Source organism: Myotis davidii, unplaced genomic scaffold (assembly GCF_000327345.1).
Source record: "Myotis davidii unplaced genomic scaffold, ASM32734v1 scaffold362, whole genome shotgun sequence".
NCBI lineage: Eukaryota > Metazoa > Chordata > Mammalia > Chiroptera > Vespertilionidae > Myotis > Myotis davidii.
In genome coordinates, this window is record NW_006297152.1 from 1,426,167 (window position 1) to 1,447,668 (window position 21,502).

A 21,502-nucleotide genomic window follows, 5' to 3' on the forward strand; every position below is an offset into this window, starting at 1 on the left:
GAAGAAGAGGGAGAGGGAGAAGCCATTTAGATACTGAGATCTCTGAAGTACACACACCAAAGGTGATCTAGCAGGACGCGGCTTGGGGCTGAAGTGCATCACACAGGTGGTCAGGGACAAAAAGTCCTGTCTAAGGAGGAGGTATTTCAATCAAGACCCGAATGACAAGTCACAGGAATATCGGCAGAGCATTCCAGGCAGAGGGACCCACGTACAACCAATCTGGTTTGGGAATAAGTTCCATGTGTCCAGGAAGGCAGAGGCCATGGCATCGGCAGTAGCAGTGGTGGCACTGGCAGGGAGTGGTGGTGGCTGTGTGTGTGTGGGGGGGGGGCGGGGAGAGGGGGCAAAGAAGTTCCTTGAGGAGGTGGGAAGACGCATCTTTCCTTTTTCATTGTTTTATAAACCTTGTCCGTGCTCCATACATTCATGGACTCTCCTCCCCAGGAAATGTGTGTGTGTCAAATAGCATGAGATTCCCAAAGGAAAGAATTAAACATCCAAAGAAGGTAGAAAATTAATTGCAAAAAAGGACATTACACTTACCATAGGAAATAGCACATATTCTCTGAGGAAATCTTGAGAATCAAACTGGTTATAGTCTCCAAAATCAGCTGAAAAGAAGAGAAGGGGAGGGGGGAATAATTTCACTTTTAATATGAAATGAAAGATGGAAGAAAACAGGGTGCACATATCACCACATTTATTCTTCCCGCATCATCCTATTTTTGCACAATTATGAAAAAAAAACAAAAACAAAACGGTGCTGAGATGTGCTTGATACTGTTGCTACGTTTACCTAGCAATACTGGGAATGCCAGCGTGTGAGCACTGCTAGGCGATTTTCTAGAAAGAATGGGAAAATTTGAAAGTGGTTCTTAAGCTATTTTAAAACTTACACCCAAACCTATATTTATCTTCTAGTTAAATATGCATCAACACAGCCCGTCAGAATATGTGCCAAGGGGACTTTCTAACGCAGGGTTCGTTTGGGCAACTGAAGAGCCAAGCCCATCTCTAGCTCCTCATACACATTTGCAGCTGGAAATTCCCACCGTAAACCACCCTTGGCAAGCACCCTTGCAAATCCTGATGCCTCCCACTAAACATCTTCACAGGCTGCAAGATGCCAAAAATTCTGTTTTGTTCTGTTTTCATCTCACGGTGCTATGTCTGAGCCCATGCAAAAGGCACACAGAGAGCCTGTATCACAGATCTATAAACCTCTCGCTTCTAGTCCCACTTATTCTCCCCCCAAAAAACCAAACCAGAATGAAAGCAGCATGAAGTTTTCTTTCATGTAAAAGATTTAGCATCAGGTACTAATGGATGCAGGTAACTTCAAGGTAACAAGAGACCGAGAACGCCAGGATCCACACAGAAGGTCAGGGGAGAAGCACTGCCCAGAAGGGGTGGGTGGGTGGGCAGAGCTCACAAAACTTGCAAGCATGTCTACATAACCCATGGACACAGACAATAGTGTGGCGAGGGCCTGGGGCGAGGGGGCAGCGGTGGCTAGAAGGGGTCAATGAGGGGAAAAGAGGGGCCTATGTAATACTTTCAACAACAAACATGTTTTAATAAAAATTAGAATCCTGCCCTGGCCGGTTTGGCTCAGTGGATAGAGCGTCGGCCTGTGGACTGAAGGGTCCCAGGTTCGATTCCGGTCAAGGGCATGTGCCTTGGTTGTGGGCACATCCCCAGTGGGGAGTGTGCAGGAGGCAGCTGATCGATGTTTCTCTCTCATCGATGTTTCTGGCTCTCTATCCCTCTCCCTTCCTCTCTGTAGAAAATCAATAAAATATATATTTAAAATAAAATTATAATCCTATGATTCTAAATTTAAAAAAAGAATAAATCTATAAGTCTCTTGCTTCTAATTCCACTTACTCTCCAAAAAAAAATAATAATAATCAAAGCAGCATGAAATGTAATTTCACGTAAAAGATTTAGCATCAGGTAGAAGTGGAGTAGGTCACTGTAAGGTAACAAGAGACAGAGAAGGCCAGCGGAGAGGCACTGCCCAGAAGGGGCGGGTGAGTGGGAAGATCAACCACAGAACTTGCAAGCATATGGGCATAACCCATGGACACAGACAGTGTGGTGAAGGCCTGGGGTAGGGGCAGGCTAGAAGGGGCCAATGGGGGGAAAGGAGGGCACAGAGAAGCACTGCCCAGACACGTAACTGATTACAACCACGGGAGGCCTCCAGGAAGAGCAAAGACCACGTGCTCTGCCTGTGTTCACGTTTGGCCATCAGTGATCGTATTTCATGCTGACGTATCTCTACCGATGTGTCTTTCTAACTGCCCAGCAAGCTCTCAGGAAAGTGATTTACAAGCATTACACCCAGGGCAGCTTTCATCAGAAGGAAGAGGAGCCGAGGAGAAGGTTCACCAACTTCCTTCAGCCTAAAAGCTATCACCGGGGCCTTCACAAACCCAGGATGCCCGCAATGAGCCCAGTGACTGAAGGGAGAGAGGAGGGGCCCTAGCTGGTTTGGCTCAGTGGATAGAGCATCAGCCCATGGATTGAAGGGTCTTGGGTTTGGTTCCAGTCAAGGGCACATACCTCAGTTGCAGACTTGACGCCCGGCCTTGGTTGGGGCATGTGTGGGAGGTAGCCAATCAATGTGTTTCTCTCACATCAATGTTTCTCTCTCTCTGTCTCTCCCCCTCCCTTCCACCCTCTCTAAAAAAATCAATGGAAACATATCCTCAGGTGAGGATTAACAACAACATTAAAGAGTAAGAGAGGTGAAAAGAAAGGGGAGAAAATTAACAGAAAGGAAAGCTTTTTAAAAGGAGAAAGAACAAATGCGAAGATGAGGCACATACTGGACCTTCTCTCTCTTCTCCCGGTGAAGGGTGTCTTTTTCCATTATTTCGTGATTTCCTGTTATAGCCACTGATTGTTCTGTTACACTGTTCTGGGCACTGTTCCTTCCTTTTCCGGTCTTTAAGTGGAGAGATGGGATACAGCATGTCCTCTGTCCTTCCATCCACAGGGTAACAATTGTACAGCCAACAGACACCACTAACCTGCTACCACCCCACAGGAAAGAGGTCAAGGGAAGGCTGCCTCTGTAGACATTTCAGAGCCCAAAAGATTCAACTGCAGTTCAGAGGTTGGGATGGGAAGTCCCGTTCACAGCTTCTAAAATAACAGCCCACACCACAAGGACGGGCAGGCTTACATTTGGACGTTAAATGATTTTAAAGTTAATGACTGAAAGGAAAACACGTTTCTCTCCAAATATTGTATCTTTATCTTGTGGTGGTTGTTTTTTTAATCCTCCCCTGAGGATATTTTTCCTTGATTTTTAGAGAGGGTGGAAGAGAGAGGAAGAGACAGAAATCTCGATTGATGTGGGAGAAACACATGGATTGGTTGCCTCCTGCACACACCCCAACCAGGGCCCAGGCCGGGAGGAGTCTGCAACCGAGGTACATGCCCTTGACCAGAATCGAACCCGGGACCTTTCAGTCCGCAGCCCAACACTCTATCCAATGAGCCAAACTGGCTAGGGCTGTATCTTGTGTTTAATATGACTCAAGATAATTAAGCTATTACTCAGTAATGAGTAGAAATACATGTAAAAAAAATTATGTAACATCTGTTATATAAACATATGTAAAAAATATATGTAACAACTTAGAGATGATAAAAAAAAATAGCTCTCTGATAAATTTAAGTGGGACAGGTCGAAAGATACATTTAGTCCCATACACGTTTGCAGTTTCATATTACAGCTGTGCATTTTCAATGTCTCTCTTTACCTGTAAAGGAATACATTAGACTATGCCGTTTAAAGCTCTCACACTTGAAACGGATGTGGAAGTCACACAGCCATCGCATTGAGCCACAAAATATGACCGCATTGGGCAGTGGAAATGATTCTGAGAAAATGTTCCACAAACCCTGAAATGCAGCTTTAATTAAAGGCAGGATGAAAGCTGCTATTCTTCCATAAAAACACTGAGATTATACAAGCAGTAGCCATTTGCCTACAGCCCTGAGAGAGCCACCATCCTGCCACAAAAATCACTCACTCCGCATCTTTAACTTACTCTCGAAATGAAAAGGGAGCATTCCTAAGGGATCGTAAATTTCACTTTTCCCTCCCAGGGGCCGGCGACATCATAGCCAAACAGGCCGTGGGGTTTCACACGCCGGTCGGCACCGTCTCTTACCTTGCACAGCTAAGCCGGCCAGCCGGATCACCTGTTCCAGCGTGCACCGCAATCGCCCCTCCAGCACGTCTTTTTTGACTTGCAGGTAATACTGATACCTGGTTCATGGGAACAGAGAAACAAATCACCTTAAAAAACACACACACTTGGAATATATTCCCGTAACATCGGTGCCTCTAGATATCAAACCCTGTGTTCCCAGCAAGATACGCAGGTGATGCTAGCAGAGGTCAGCACTCTGAAAGATGGGAAGTGACCCCTGCCTGTGTATCTTTGTTTGATGTGGCAGGTGCCACACCCCGTTCATTCTGAGGCCGAGAGCCTTCTCATCAAACCAGCCCACTGTGGGCCAGCAGCACGAACCACTGATAAGGGCCAGTTCCTCACAACAGACACCGCAAGTGAAATCTGCGCTTCCACACCTGGGCGCCCGCAGCCACACAGCTGCCAGAACACATTCCACAGCGTGCTTCCTGAAAAGGTTCTGGAAACACACGATTTGTTTGAAGTCAAAAGTTTGGGTAGGGTGGATCACAAAGAGGCCAAATATTTGGAATTCTGCGAGTGGACGGGGTAAAACTCTGGGGAGCCAGGCTCGCCCAACATGTCTGTGACTCATAAAAATCGAATCGAATGCAACACTGAGCCTCCCAACCCCAAGTACATCCTCAAAGCAGCCAACTGTAGACGGACAGAATGTGTCCGTACACAACCTCAGACCTCAGACCAGACCACTGTTCTCAGCAGCGAGTACCGGGTATTGTTTCCTCGCCAGTAAAACTGCATTCTCAGAATTACCCAAACACTCAGAAATCTCCTCACCCCAAACCTTTTTTTTTCCAGGACCCCACTTCTTTCGACCATACCCTTAAGACAGTCACATCCACAACAGCCAGTCTCCTCCAGCATTACTTCCTCGCAAACCTTTCAACCTTTCTGTTCCTGGTAACCATAACTCTTCCTCTTAACGTTGGCACAACGCAAGTCTGCAGTGACCCCAAACCCTAATGCCTTTGGAGAGAGGCAGTCCGAATTGAGAGCTAATTATCGCTGGCCCAGCTTGAAATGGATACCCTTACATCGTGACCAAATGCCTGTTGGAGGGAATAACCAGGCTGCCCGCCCACTGCAGTGTCATCTCTACTGCTTCTTTCCTCTTAGGAAAGACAGGAAAAAGACAACCATGTCTGTCTCTGGTGGGAAAAAACTATACTCAAATCAGAAGAACCACCTTTAAAAATCCTTTTTAGTCAAACTCAACACATAGCCCTGGCCGGTGTGGCTCAGTTGGTTGGGCGTTGTCCTGTGCACTGAGGGGTTGCCAGTTCCATTCCTGGCCAGGGCACGTGCCTGGGTTGCAGCTTGATCCCCAGTGGAGGGCTGGGGAAGGGGGGGATGTGCAGGATGTGTCTGATCCATATCATGCTCTCATATTGATATTTCTCTCTCTCCCTTTCTCTCTAAAAATCAATTTTAAAAGTATTTTTAAAAAATACGTAACAGAAACACAATCTATTTTTCCTATTTCCATCCTATCTCTCAGCTAAAATATTCATATCCTTTTACAGGATCCACTCTCAGAAGGACTCTTTTACATCCAGTCCACATCTAAATCCGCTCACGTATATCCCTAAGCACTTCCTGTATGTATATGTGGGCTAGAAGCCAGGGCACATCCTGGAGAGGTCTGAGACGAGGATGCGCATCATCTCCTGGCCAAGCCCCTTACCTTTCTCCTTCTAGAGCCCTATTAAGGGCTCGATTTTTAAGAACCAACAAGTAAAACATTTTAAAAGGTGCTATCCTGGCATTATCTGCCATCGCTAGAGCCTTTTTACGCTTCACCTCGGAGATGAAAATGATCGGCTGATACCACTGGGAACAGACCACCAACTAATGAACCCATAGGATCCAGCAAAACAATACATCTAGTGTTCTCATCCTGCTGACCCCAAATTCCTTCTTCAACCATCGCTTCTATAATGCACAAGCAAGTTCCGTGACAGAACCACCCCATCCCAGGCAACAGTGAATGATCGCTCCTGGTCCTGTAGGTTGGATGGAGGTTGTGGGGTACAAAGCCGAGGAGCTCAAGAGTGCAGCACCCTTTCCTGGAAGTTGCCTCGACTACAGACTACGAGAGGAGCCGGGCGGCATTCACGATACGGTGCGATTACCCCACGACCTTGGGGATATCACGACAGGAGATTGCAGAAGTGAGAATGGAATGTGGACCCCCTTGGAAACCACCTGCCACATTTTTGCTCAAAAAGGTACTTTGATCAAATATAATCATTCAGACTAAAGTAGAGAATATGAGCTGAAATTCCATTTCTAGCGAGTTTGGCTTTTGCTTGCTTTTGATCAGCAGCTCCATTCTAACGGCAGTAGAACATAAGAGCGGATCCTATTTTGGAAACATGCAATTTCATGGAAGTACACTCCACCCTGTCACAGCTCCGGGTGGAGGGGAAAAGAAAAAAAACCTGGTCCTCGTGCCAGGAAAGTCAGTATTTGCCAACTTTCCAAAGGACCCTCTTTAAAACTCAAGTTCGCAAGGAAAGCTTGTTCCTATTGAACGACCTGGAAGTCATCTGACTGCTGAGGTCCAAGCGGGGGTTTGAGGCCAGGACTCTGCCCTCCCTCTAAGAATTGGGGGACACCGTGATGGCTGTTGAATAAAGGCAACATTTCTACTTTCGAAGTTTAATGTTCTGTTCTGACTCTAAAGAGGAGATTAATTTCTGGAGGGAACGCAGGTTTCTGTGGGTGAGACAGAAAAGCCTTCGACAGCTGGTGCTGACATTACAACTGGAACTAGACGGTTTCTATGACCCAGTCTCCAAAGACCCATCTACCCAGACCATTTCTATCCAATCAAGAAATTGTCTTTTCTGTGTTCCTTCCTCCCCCTACGATTTTGAAAAGGCAATTTTTAAACTTCAGGTGAAGCCAATAGAGCATTCCGTCCACGTGACAGTGCTGTCAAAAGGCTTCCAAATTCCACTCCCTTGCATCGCCCTCAACGTTTGCAGATGTACTGCTGGGATCTGCAGTCTCTCTTTTTAATTCGCACGTAAGGAATGTAGCTAAGTACTTACACACCCTCGGTTTACTTGCAGGTCTGTTAATACTTCTCGGGCTGAGAAATTGCATGTGGTGTCCTGAAAGGTTTGGACTGTGTGAGCACCGAACCCCCAATAATACGGGAAACGGCCCTCCCACGAGCGAAATATTCTTTCCAAGTCCCGTTCAGTGGAAGTGCCTCACACAGGGAATAGGCAGGAAAATATGAAAGCCTTCAGATCTGATACTGGTCATGCTTCCAGCCAAGGACCCAACATCCTGAGCACCAATCACAGGGCAGTGGAGACAGGAGGGTGGGTGGTGATGAGTACTGTTCCAAATATTTGCTACAGCTCTCCATGGGCCTTCCCTCTGAGAGGGTCACCCCTGCCTACCTCCTTCACTCTGACTAGCTTTGGGGTCCAGGAAATGGGGGTGGGAGTGACACATGCCACTCCGGAGCCCAGCCTTCTGCGGGAGCGCGCTGCGTTTCCATCTCCATTTCCCCCGCCCGGAGACCTGCAGTGTCCAGACAGGGACTTCCGCTCGGTTAGCTTGAGCCCCGTGGAAAGAAGGCAGTGGGCACAGCACACACAGAGGTGGGTAAGGAACAAGCCTTTGTCTTTGAAAACAACAGAGGTCTGGGCATCATATATTGTCGAAGCATGAGCTGGCCTCCCTCGTTTAATAAGGGGAGGATTTCAAAAAGCCCAACCCTTTTGCTTTTAGAGATAGGAACTGTGTTGAGGGAGAATGACTTGCCCAAGGTAACACAGCCTCTAGGGCGGGGCCAGACAGACCAGAGCATGGAGCTCTTTCTCTGCAGGGCAACCGCCCCGGCGATGAGAGTGGCATCTGAATCCCAGTCATCGCAGGCAAGTCATCGGTGTCACTGAAGTCCAAAAGTAAACATGGAAATATGAACACCACCACCGCCCGGCCGGGGTGGGCTCAGCGGTTGAGCACCCACCCAGGAACCAAGAGGTCGCCGGTTCAATTCCCTGATGTTTCTATCTCTCTATCCCTCTGTCTTCCTCTCTCTCTAAAAAGCAATTTAAAAAATATATATATTAAAAATAAATAAAAGCATCACTTCCTGGTGATTTTTATGATCCAACGCTTCTAAGGAAGGACTTGAATAACCAAACTGCCCTCCCTCCCCCATCAGGTCATCTGAGCCACAGCCTTTGAGGCAAACACTGGCACGAGAAGTTGTTCTATAAAAGCCCGGTACAGGACATGTTTCATAAGCTGGCCCATGGATTACTTCACTCTCCCCTCAGAGGCAGAGGAAGGGGGAAAAGACTGAGCTTTGTATTCTAACGACGTGTTAGCAACTTTATAAGACACATAGAGGACAAAGTACAATCTAGAGAGCCGGGTCTCTGATTGGAGGCTCCTATCTAGAAAGAGAGGCTGCTCGGCCAGCATGGTTCAGTGGTTGAGCGTCCACCTGTGAACCAGGAGGTGGTTCGCTTCCTGGTCAGGGCACAGGCCCGGGTTGCAGGCTCGATCCCCAGTGGGGGGTGTGCAGAAGGCAGCCGATCAATGATTCTCTCTCATCATTGATGTTTCTATCTCTCTCTCCCTCTCCCTTCCTCTCTGAAATCAATATAAATATATTTTAAAAATAAAAGATTAAAAAAAAGGATAAGACTATTTTTATTGACTGATTGATTTTAGAGAGAGAGAAAGAAAGGGAGAGAGAGGGAGAGAGAATAAGAGAGAGAGCGAGAAGAGACAGAAACATAAATTTGTTGTTCCACTCATTCATACATTCCGTGGCTAGTTCTTATATGTACCCTGACGGGGGATCGAACCCAAAACCTTGGCATATCAGCATGATGCTCTAATCTACTGAGCTACCCAGCCAGGGCACTTAAAGGGTCAGACTTTAAATGCCTGCCCCTCACTAGAAAACTTCCTACAGTCAGCAGTATCAGGAGGCTATTGCTAGATTCCCCAAGGATAGCGCAGTATGTACCCAAACACTCGCATTGCTTTCTGGTTGATATATTGTGTGTGTGTGTGTGTGTGTGTGTGTGTGTGTGTGTGTGTGAAAGTGTGCGCGCGCGTGGGTTGGGGCGGAGAAAATTGGGGGGTGAAATGTACACGCTTCTTTAATATAAAAGACAGAAAAAGAGGGGACTGAGGACACGCTGTCCTAGGATTTGGGGGCACAGGACAGCAACGGAGCATAATTTCAACTTGTAGATGGACAGAGGTACCAATAGGAGAGAAACAGCACATTCCAGCCATTCCAAAGGGTGTTCAGGGCTGTAAATCCAGATAATGGACAGGGCGGCCCACCCTGTTCTCTGGCTGCCAGGAGCAGATAAACAGTACGCAGGCAGGCATGCAACCAGATAAACCCGGCCGCCTCCTTCCCTCCGTCCTCTCTCCTCAAAGCCCCTGAGCAGATTCCCAGTTTGTGATTATTCAGGTATAATAAGGTGGTTGGTACCTGGCTGTTGCACTATCTACAAGCTTTTATATTTAATGAACGTTCACGTTGACAGGCAATACAAAACTGCCTGGTCACGCAAACGACAAGCCACCTCCCCTGCAACTCTGCAAACATTGAACTAACCCAACAGGGGAGAGAAGAAAACAAAAAGGCTAGAACTGTAACTCGACAAAGATCACCTTAAAAGGGAAGGTTTTGGGGTGTTTTTTTTTCTTCTGGCCTTTCTCACACCACCAGCCAATACACGTGCCTGTGGGAAAAGGCAAACACGTGCATGCACGCGAACACATCGAGACACGAGTTTTCAACATGCACCGATCAATACCCTATTTTGCCAGAGACACCCAGCTTCTCCCTGAGCCTCCTTACGTTTCAGTGAGTCAAAGGATTGCAATTCTTTCCTTAAAAGGATGGTGTTTGTTTAAATGCACATAAACACACACGGGCCTTGACGACTGGTGGAGAGGGACCTGTGATAGCAAGGTGCTGCGAAAGAGAGAAGCGTGCCCCAGCCTGATCCTGGCTTGCTGCTCCTGAACTCTTGCATTAATTATAACAAATTACAGGGAACCCAAGTATAGTTTAGAAGTACGATAAACTCCCTAATAACAGCCTATCGTTTAATCAGGGGCTCTCTTAAAAAAGAGAGAGAGAAATTCATTCCCTACAATATATCAGAAAGGGCGAGGGGATAGCTATGCCCTGACCTCCCCTCCTTCCGCCCCGTCCTGTGGAGTTGGGTGCAGGGTCCCAGCCATCCTGCCGAGAGAATTTGAAAGAACCAACAGCTTTCACCGCTGTGGGCTGTGATCCCCTGAACTAGGAAAACCTGGCATCGGAAGCAGAAATACCTTCGCCTCAAAAGAAACACTGTCCTAAAGATGATGATATTAGAATAGAATCAAAGTCTGTTTTGCTCTGTCTTCAAAATCTCCAGTGACTTGGAAAAACAGTCTGGCAGCTCCTCAAAAAGTTAAAAATATGGAGTTACCACATGACCCGGCAATGCCATGCCTAGGTATACACCCACGAGAATTGAGAGCACGTGTTCACACAGAAACTTGTACACGAATAGTAACATTGTTCATAATAGAAAAAAGGAGAATCTAGCCAAATGTCCACCAACTTACGAACAAAAGTTGATCCAGCCATACAATAAAATATTATCTAGCCATAAAAAAGAATGAGATATTGATACATGCTACAACATGAACTCCCCCTCCCCCCAGCCTGTGGCAACCACTAAGCTACGTTCTGTCTGCACAGATTTGCCACAGGCTGGGGGGGGGGGGGGGGGGGGGGGAGGGGGAGTGGGGAATGATTGCTAAGGTTCTGAAAACAGACATGGGTGCTAGTTGCACAAACAACTCTGTGAATACACTAAAAACCACCAAACTGTGTACTTCACAATGGTGAATGTTCCATGGATATTACCTCAACAAAACAAACACCTAATAACCCTCATCCGGAAAATGTTCAGAGTCCGGATCCAGCAACCCACGGTCTTTACGACTCACTCAAAACTACTTTCTAAATTCTTGCCTCCCCCTATACCACATGCTTGAGTTGTAATAAATATCTGTGCTTCCCAATAGCTACCATGTTCATCCCTGCCTCCTCTGTGTTTCCTCTGCCTCATGCTTGCCCAAACTCCTCCATGTGCAGGGCCATCTACTCATCCTTCAAAGCCCAGATGAAATTTATCTCCTTTTGTAACGCTTCCCAAACCCTCTCCACCAGTCAGTCAAAGGACCCCTCTCCCAGGCCTCCTACATGCCAGCAGCATGGTACATGAATATTACCTCAACAAAACAAAACACCTAATAACCCCAATTAAGAAAAAGTTCCGTGTCCTAATTCAGCACTCCACCATAACCTCCTCCCAGGCTGGGAACTGGGTCTTAGCATTTTATGTCACCAAATAAACACTCAATAATCATTTCCAAATAGAGGAAGGGAGAGAGATCATCACCTCACAGTAAGATTATTCGATGTTATTTGTACAGTATGAAAGAGTTTCAGAAATGTAACCCATTGCACAACAAGCAAGGAGCTCTTTGTGTTTAGACAAAGGGTTAAAACAAAAAACTCCTTCAAGGACCTAGAACAGCGGTTCTCAACCTGTGGGTCGCGAGCCCTTTGGTGGTCGAATGACCCTTTCACAGGGGTCGCCTCAGACCATCCTGCATATCAGATATTTACATTACGATTCATAACAGTAGCAACATTACAGTTATGAAGTAGCAACGAAAACAATTTTATGGTTGGGTCCCAACATGAGGAATTGTATTTAAAGGGCCAGAAGGTTGAGAACCAACCAATGACCTAGGACAGTGGTCGGCAAACTGCTGCTCACGAGCCACATGCGGCTCTTTGGCCCCTTGAGTGTGGCTCTTCCACAAAATACCGACTTCTGCGCATGGGCCACGAAGTTTCAACCACACTGTACATGCGCGCCCACACGTGGTATACTTAGGGCACTGAAAATACTCTGTATGATAGTATAATGATAAATATATGTCATACATTTGTCTAAGAATATACAACACCAAGAGTGAACCCTAATATGAACTATGGGCTTTGTGTGTGTCAACATAGGTTATCCTTGGTGAAAATTCTAGTGAGTGGTGTTGATAAGGGGGGAGACTATACCTGGGGGTGGGGAAGAGAATATGGAAAATCTCTAGAGCTCTCCCTCAATTCTGTTGTAAACCTAAAACTGCTCTAAGTAAATGGTCTTACCAAAATAAAGAATAAAAAATACTCCTTCAGTGTGGGCCATTTGTTTACCTGTGAATTATGTAAACTGCTTTCTGAGCTCCCAAGCAGCAAAGAAATAACTAGGGGATGAATCACAGCCAAGGATCAACATAGCATGAAATAACCCCTGATGGTGGGCAAATGGAGCACAGACCAGGAAGGAGCAAGGCTCCGTGGGGATCCCCATGGCCAAAGCCATTCCTCTGCATTACCATGGTACCATACGGAGCCAGATCCCTTACACTCGGAATAAATAATGGCTTGATTCATCAGCTCAAACCACATACCTGTCTGTCCTGAACATCATGTGTTCTTTTTTTAAAAAATATATTTTATTGATTTTTTACAGAGAGGAAGGGAGAGAGATAGTCAGAAACATCAATGAGAGAAACATCAATCAGCTGCCTCCTGCACATCTCCCACTGGGGATGTGCCCGCAACCCAGGCACATGCCCTTGACCGGAATCGAACCTGGGACCTTTCAGTCCGCAGACCGACGCTCTATCCACCGAGCCAAACTGGTTTCGGCATGTGTTCTTACTATTACCTACAATTCCACTGTGGGGAAGGGAGCTTAAACTACATCTGGAAGTTGGGGGAGTCAACTGCCTAAAGATCTGTCTTCCTGGTAAAGAGCCAGGTTCGTGGCTAAGATGTTTGCATAACATCGTTCAAGTTTTGGTGAGCTGGCAGATGAAAGAACAGTACTGTTCTTAGCAATATGTCCGGTCTGAAGGAGAAAATAAATAAAAATCAACAAGTATGAGGCAAGAGGATCATCTCTGTGGACCTGCATGAGTCCTTCCTTGTAATTCCTAATTAAACAAGTGAACCACTGCCAAAAGAAGCCACTTCTGCCCTGGCCAGGTAGCCCATTTGGCTAGTGTCATCTTGATACGCCAACGTTGCAAGTTTGATTTTTGGTCAGGGCACATACAAGAATCAGCCAATGAATGCACAAATAAGTGGAACAAAATATCGGTGTTTCTTTCTCTCTCTCAAATCAATCAATTAATTAAAAAAAAATTTTTTAAAAACCACACACACAACAAAGCCACTTCTTCTGTTGATGATGTCATGTCCTAGAAATGAGCAGGAAATACTATGGGCTTAACAAATGTTTGACGAATGAACGATGGAATGAAAGTCAGCAATCAAATATATCCTTAGATACTATGAGAGAAATAGAAGTTCCCAGCCTATATTAACCCCTAGAGTGCCGGGGAGGGCAATCCCGCTTCTCCTGTCTTTTGCCAAAAGTGCTGGGAGCACTATCGCACTCCTCCTGCAGTGTCGCTATTAGATGCTAGGCGTTCTCTCTTTATTGACAGATGGCACCTAAGTGCAGATTACTTACGATGCTGAATATTTGTAGTTTTAAAATTGACCACTGGCGTTTATCTCCCTAATTTTTTACAGGTACTACGATTTTATGAAGATGTTAAAGATGAAAACAAATGTAGTAAAGGTGTCCTTAAGTTTTTGAATATGTAACTTCATTTACTTGCGATTCATAATTTTTTTCCTAAACTGCTGTAAAATCAGCAAAAATGCCTTGGCAATTTTAGCATAGTTCCTAGGATATTGGTTGGCACTCAAAGGGTTAAGTCAGGTGGCTAGATATGGAGGGTATCTGATCACTGGCGGTGACCAGAAAACTCAGTATAGATGGAGGTGAATGGGGAGACCACTGGGCACTAGGATTCTACCTTCTTCAAGCCAGTTTCCTACCATCAGAGCAGGACAGCACAAACAGGAGGCCTTCTTCAGCTCTTCCAAATGGAATGTGCTAGTCTACCCAACCCTTACACGCCTGCTGGACTCAAGAAACAACCTATGATTCTATACTGGCCAGAAAGCAAGTGATGAGCCAGGCCAAGGGGATATCTTCCAGCTGTGAGGACCTGCAGGCTAAGGTAAGTGTTGGAAGGGAATGATCTGTCATTGCCTGTGATTTTTTTCTGTGCACAGTGGTGGGCTGAGAATCTTTTGATTTCAGTACATCCTGTCTTTGGATTCTGACACCTCTGTACCCCACGTGAACAACCATCTATCTACATATTCCCCATTTCTATCAGCCCATGCATATCCTGAGGGCAGGGACCACCCCTTTTTGTTCAATAATTCACAGACCTAGTAGAAGGCCTTAGCTTCGGTAACTACGCAAACAGCATTATGATCGTGTACTGACTCAGAGAAACCCAGTGGGTAAAAAAGAATGCTTTTCTAGAAGTTAGCCACCCAAGTAGCTGGCATAGAACAATTCTGGACTCAGCAGAAAAAAAAGAAAAATCCCCCAAATCACATAAACTCCAGGTACTGCACAATAAAATGTCTTTCTCCAGCCACCGAACTGGAATAATTCATTCCATCCTCTGTGTTTCCACTGCATTTTTTTTAACTCTAACATGGCATTGATTAGGTATTACTATGTAGATCTATTTTTGCTTCTTTGGCTACTTTAAAAGCTTCTTTTGTTCTGTATTCCCCCTCAACCTCTAGCACACAGGAGGTGTTCACTGTACGTTTCCATTAGACCATCGTTACGTTCCCCTTACATCTTGGCAGCCATCTATGATGTGGCCTTATTTATGTCCAGCCAGTTCATGACAGACTGGCTGGAAGCAACTTTAATTTGTTTCTAGGGCACTCTGAAAGAAATAATAAACACACACACACGTGTCCAGCCAAAGCTTGGCACACTTGAATTCTCCACAATTGAAGTTTTATATCAACTTCTCTAGATGTTAAAAAACCAAAAGATTCAATAACCTTTAATAATAACAGTGCTTTCCATTTTGGGAGTTGTTTTCCAAGTGTTTTCATGGGTCATAATTCACACCATCTCATATTCGCAACAACCCTTTAAGACAGTCACTACCATTTCCCACCTACCCACGAGGAAGCGGAGGCTCGGGGAGGCGAGGTGACTTGCCAAGTCTTCTGATTTTAGTCAAAGGCTCTTTCATGACAACATGTGCCTGTGCAGCGAACTGGCACTGTCTGCAGTTTCTATAAGTCGGGAACATACATCTCAAAGGAAACATTGGAAGGAAGAAAAGAACTACAGAAGGTTGTAAACACATTCCAACATGAATCCGCTAACCACTTTCTGAATTTTTACTGCTGGAAATGAATACTTTCCTTCTGCAAAATCTTCAAAAGCAGTTGGAGACACAACTGCCAAAGATAAAATCCCAAACCAGCAAACATCTCACGGCCCAAGAATCCAGCGTCTTCCTAGGCTGAGATTTCTGCCAAAATTGTGCTTGACAGTCTCAGGCCTGGAAAATGTCTCTACAATTCCTCCTTTCAAAGCCCTTCAGGGGCTGTGGGATGAAAGGACTTGAGCCTCCTCTCTTGTTGAGTACAATTTGAAATAATTTTAGATGTCGTTCCTTCTTTTATAAAGTTGTACTTACCTAAATGCCCCAGTCTCTGCGAGGCAGTCCTTTACAACCCACAACCCACAATAAACTTTAAGGTAGAAAGCGCAACTTCCTAGAGAGGAAAATGAAGACCCAAAATGACAACTGAGTACACACAGGTAGAAAGAAGCCCACTGTGTAGGCATGGGGACAAGGAAGACAGAACTGTCAAGCAGAGAACTGTAATTCCCACATCAGAGAAAATCCCTCATTACCTCCATTGTATGGAAAAGGCTGCTATAAACACATTTTTCCTTTTATTTTATGTTTAAGAATTTAAAAAGATTTCGTTAGAATAGGAACACATCACATGCCTGCTTAGGAACCAAGAACTCGGAGGCATGAAACCAAGAGAGGACACCAGTTCCGGACAGTCAGTGATTGTGCCGGGCATAAGGCCATACTCAGAGGCCATGATTCCCCCAGAAAAATCCCCCCTTAAACAAAAAGCTCAGTAGGCTTCTCCTTAAAATGATGACTGCAGAAAATATATGGCCTCCCATAGCCTAATACGTTCATGAAACCAGCACAAAATCTATTGGTTAGAAATCATTACAAAACCTGTCAAGTTCTATTACTGTGATGATTTCTTAACTTCTTACAAACTAAACCAACTTAGACCCAAAGTGCTGGTAAAATATGAGAAATATACTAGTAAATACATTCAATGATTCATCCATCTGTTCAACAGAACTTAATGAGCACCTGCTACCCGCCAGGAGTTGTTCTCAGCACCCGGGATATAGCAGTGAACTAAAAATCCCAGGCCCTGTTCTCATCCAAGGAATTTACCTTCCAGTGGGGATGCCAAGCAATGATTAAGCCCATAAGTAAGTTTACTGAGATAAAATTACAAAGATGTATGGAGAGTAGTGAAGTGGGAGGTGGTCAAGCAGGGTCTCTGACAAAGTGAACTCTGAGGGGAGACCTGAAGGAAGTGAGGAGCTGGCCATGTGGGTATTTGGGGAAAGAATGTACTACTTCAGCAGACAGACGGGCCGACAGGAAAGCATGTGGTGGGGTGGTGGAGAATGTCAAGGAAGCCAGTGTAGCCTGAGGTTCAGATATTTGTAGGGGACCATCTACTCTTCCCTAATAGACTGGAAATCCCATTCAGGACAGGAGTGACATCTTATCCTCTCTGCATTTTACAATGTGCCTTATACTTAGGAAATACTGTGTTGAATGAAGGCCCAGAAGTGAGTCTTCAAGGCAGAGGGGAGAAAGGAAGAGGGAGATGCTTCAAGAACTGCAAGGAACAGAGGGAGGGCCAAGACACCCAGGTGCCAAGCTACAAAGCATACGACCAGTCAGACAAGTAGGAAGGGTTTGTGGAAGGAAGTAGAAGGCCCTAAGGAGGACAGAGCCTTGCAATACTGCCAATGCCTCTGCATGTTGGTCTTTGCCTGCTAGGCAATGGGAAGCCATTAACCATTTTTGATAAAAGGACAATGATGAAGCAACAACCCTTAAGAAAGACGCTGAGAGTTGGTACGTACACCCTAATAAACAGATGGATAGTAGAGATACAAGTCATGAGGCCAGATAATAATAGTGCCAGGCACTGTAAAGCATGCCTTTCCATTTACTAACCAGTTTAATCCTCAGAAGATCTTTCTGATCATGAAGAAACTGAGTCTTAGGGAGGATAAATAACTCATCCAAGGACACGCAGAGAGCAAGTGGTGGAGCTAGAATTCAAATCCGAGTCTGTCTGACCCAAAGCCTCTGCTCTCCACCAGGCCACTGTGTTTCAGGCTGGAGGTAAGAGAGCAGAAAGCAGGGGCGGAGTCGGCTGGAATGGATTTGAATGGCAAGGGGTGCTGCAGAGTGCTCAATGTGTGCGGATGCTGCAGCCACACTGTGTAAGTTTCTATCACAGCTCTGTCCCTCATAGGGTGATCTTGGGCAAGTTACTCAACGACTGTGTCTGTTTCCTATTCTGTAAAATCAAGGAAATAATGAGTTTTTCTAAGAGCTGTTGTAAGCACTAAATAGCCTAACACACAGAAAGAGCTTAGAATTAAGCCCTGCCATAAAATACTCAATAAATGTTAGTAATCATCAATATTATTAATAAAGAAAGATCAATAATCCCAACTGAGTAAGTGCTTGCTTTTGTGTTTACGGATATCTCCTCAGGGCCTCAAATGTGAATAATGAATTCAATATACGGAGCAACGAAACCAAGATCAAGTACCTAAGGTGTTTCAGCCTTAAAATCTGCTTTTTATTTTTCTGGGAGTAATAAAATTTTTGGAGCACTGTTGGGTAAAACATACTCAGCAGAACTGAGTACACTCGTCAAAGCCATGTGCAAGAATGTCCACAGGATATATACTAGAATGTCCTTAATAATGCACTAGAAATGGAAACAGCAGCACAGTTCATAACAGTTCCAAAATGGAAGCAATCCAATGACCTTCAACAATAGAATGGGGAAACTAGTAAATTCCTGTGGTGGAATATTATGCAACAGTGAAGGGGGAGGGGTGAAGTGGTGGCTGGAGTGTGTTAAGTGGAGGATGTGAGTATGGGACACACGCCAGATGCAGACACGTGGTGGTCTGCAAAGACACAGCTCAAGCTCTGATCAAACTGGTTTCTTTTAAGAGACATTGGAGTTAATGAATTGTAATGCCCTTTACCATTACAAAGGTCTGTGTTTCTTAAACAAAAACCCAAGAGGAGAATCTTCCCAGTGCTCAAATGAGCCTATGGTTAGCTAATCTTCACAAGATTAGCAAACATGACTCTAGAGCAGTGATGGCGAACCTATTTTTGGGGGTTGATTTTTCTTTGTTAAATGACACTTAAATATATAAAATAAATATCAAAAATATAAATCTTTGTTTTACTATGGTTGCAAATACCAAAAAATTTCTATATGTGACACGGCACCAGAGTTAAGTTAGGGTTTTTCAAAATGCTGACACGCCGAGCTCAAAAGGTCCGCCATCACTGCTCTAGACAATTAAATACACATATATATTTAATTCTCCACGACCAAAAGTTAGATTGATTCTCTCACTTATTTTAACGCTCTCTAACCCAATTACTTACACATTGGGTCAAGGGTAAAATGTTTCGTGTGTCTGTGTGTCTGTGTGTTTTTAGGTAAAATCCAAGTATCACAGGATGACTCCCGCATTCAGTTCTCTCATTCTCCTCCAGATCATCAAAGCTCTAAATGGATTTATAATTGGACTGCAGTTATAATTATACAATGTTACCAACTAGAAAATAATCATGTTAAATCAGAAAGGAAAAATGCCTACTTTAGGGTATAACAGCTAAATAATTTCAGATGCCCTTTTTAAAATCAACCAGGTGTAAAGAATACAGCCTTCCTATATCTGGTATTTTCCAACTTCCTGTGGATAAACTACTTCCAAGCCAAGTTTTTAAAAATAAGAGCGGAATATTTTTTGTGAAAAATTATCAGAGCATTAGCTCTCAGGATAATGCTTTCATACTCATAACAAGAGGGAGCACATTAAATTATGGGCACGTGCGTGCGCATGCATCTCAAACACAAAAATCTCTCAATCTATAGTAAGAAGGTAGTCACAGCAGTTTGTTTGGAAAATTAAGATAGCTGCTATCCAGAAATGACCCTGTCTATCTTTCAATTTTTCACAAATATATTGCGCTTCTGGTTGGTAGTTGGAATCAAGGATTCTATTAAACAGTATAAAAACGATGTTTTTATTTAAGAAAACTGATCATAAAAAGAAATCTTAATGTTTTCACAATTTTAGAATTTTACTTGGCTAAAATTTTATTTTTCTCAATTTACCTTTGTTTCATCTTACCTTTACCTAAACGCAGTAGAAATGGACAAATCAGAGAATGGAATCCAGTAATTCTCAGTTATGAAAAATTCTCATGTTTTAGAATTAAAATTAAATCTAAAATTTCAAAGCCTGAGGACTAGCGAGGTCTCGTTTAAGATTTTAGGGTCCTAAAACAGCTGCTATGACTTTTTTTTAAAAGATGCACATGATGCTAAATTCTTATACAATAAACATATACCCTTGTGTTTATATATGCATGTAAACATACATTATATTATGCATAACCTGTTATGCATTATTAAAGTGTCACTGAAAGGCTTAAATATTATATTCTGAAATTGAGGTAACACAACCCAACCAATATCTTTGCAGAACCTTGGGTTAGTCCATTTAGTTCACCCCATCACCACTACTCCCATTGAATATCTATTTTACTTACTTTGCAATTCTTTCATTCCTTCCCAGTTCCTCGAAATCCATCCTAAGAGTCTCTAACATCTATTTCCTAACATCAAACACCAGCTGCAACTGAAAGAACATCAGGATACAGTTGCATTCCACTGAACCAAAGGTAAGTGTACAAATCACCTGTAGGACTGATTAAAGCCAGATTTGATTCTGGAAGTCAGTACCAGAAACGGCATTTTTAAAGAATGCCACGGGCAATTCTGATACAGGCAGAGTAAAGACCACACCTAAAGAATCAAAGGCCCCCAGCATCTCAGTCGTTTTTTCTTTCACAATCCTCGCTTACCAAGAGTCCATCATCTCCTTAGATCATCTTTCCCTGGAATCTGTTTGCCTTCCTCAGAAGGCATCCTCTTCAAGTTACAAGTTCTGCAAGATTAGCATCAGGTCAGCCTGGCCGCTCCTGCTGCAGCTCGCCTGGCCTCCAGACCCTGAACAGCTGCTCTGACCATCTGGGAAGCTGGTGGCCAGGCCTGCCTTATCCAGTTTCCTCGCTCTCACCTGATAACCTCAGCAGTAAGCAGACCGGCCCGGGTCCTCGGGTCTGGATCTGCCCCCTTGTATGGGACTGGGATGAGGCCAGGGAACCTCCTTAGGGAATACATGGTTATGATTACCATAATTTTGGCAACTCAATTTTTTTGGCTTTAGTTCGTTTTGCAATACCATCTTTGGGAAGTGCCTGAGAGAGAAAGGGACAAATCTGAAGTCATCCTCAACATCATCAAGTCCTTTGTCTTTTGAGGGTGATTTTGATATCTGAGGAAGGCAAACACCAAATCTGTACTCAACAGAGTTCCTCCTGAAATAGGGTTTACAGTGATTTGGGTTCTGCTAATCACCAGTGATGCACTAAGCCCCTTGGGGGCCCTGTAATGTCTCCACTTAGCTAGACCAAACTATTTCCCAGAATGCTCTTCCAGGGGACGTTTTCAGTTAGTGACAACCAGGAGTGATTCTTCTACCAGGTGACGCCCACCTACCTGCACAGCTTCCTAAGGAATGCAGCAATGTCCCCAAGACCTTCTGATAGGTCTTTTGTATTTAAAAAACAAACACTACTTGATCACCTACTATGATAGGTGCTTTCCGAATTAATCCTCATTAGTAGCCATGCTGGTATTTTCTCCTGAGTGACTATCACACAAATGATGAGTTTGGGGAGTCTACAGAGCCTGACCAAGAAACAAATACTAAGACACAGGTCTTCTCACTTCAGGTCTGTGCTCCTACCATAGCAGAGTCTTGGTTTTGAACTACATTTTATTCCTAGCTGTTATTTTCCTTGACAATTAGGCTGAATACCAGTTCTTTGCTGGCTCC

General features: G+C 44.4%; 1 protein-coding gene across 4 annotated transcripts in view; it reads right to left on the minus strand.

Moving 5' to 3' along the window:
- PTPN14 (protein tyrosine phosphatase, non-receptor type 14) overlaps nt 1-21,502 on the minus strand; it is a 131,408-nt gene that overhangs the window by 37,733 nt on the left and 72,173 nt on the right. For all 4 annotated transcript variants that reach the window (XM_006772930.2, XM_006772931.2, XM_015569944.1 and 1 more), the window contains 2 exons: nt 4,194-4,291; nt 547-614 (listed from right to left, as the gene is read on the minus strand). In XM_006772930.2, coding sequence (XP_006772993.1) covers nt 547-614; nt 4,194-4,291 — 166 coding nt within the window. The remainder of the gene's footprint in view (nt 1-546; nt 615-4,193; nt 4,292-21,502) is intronic.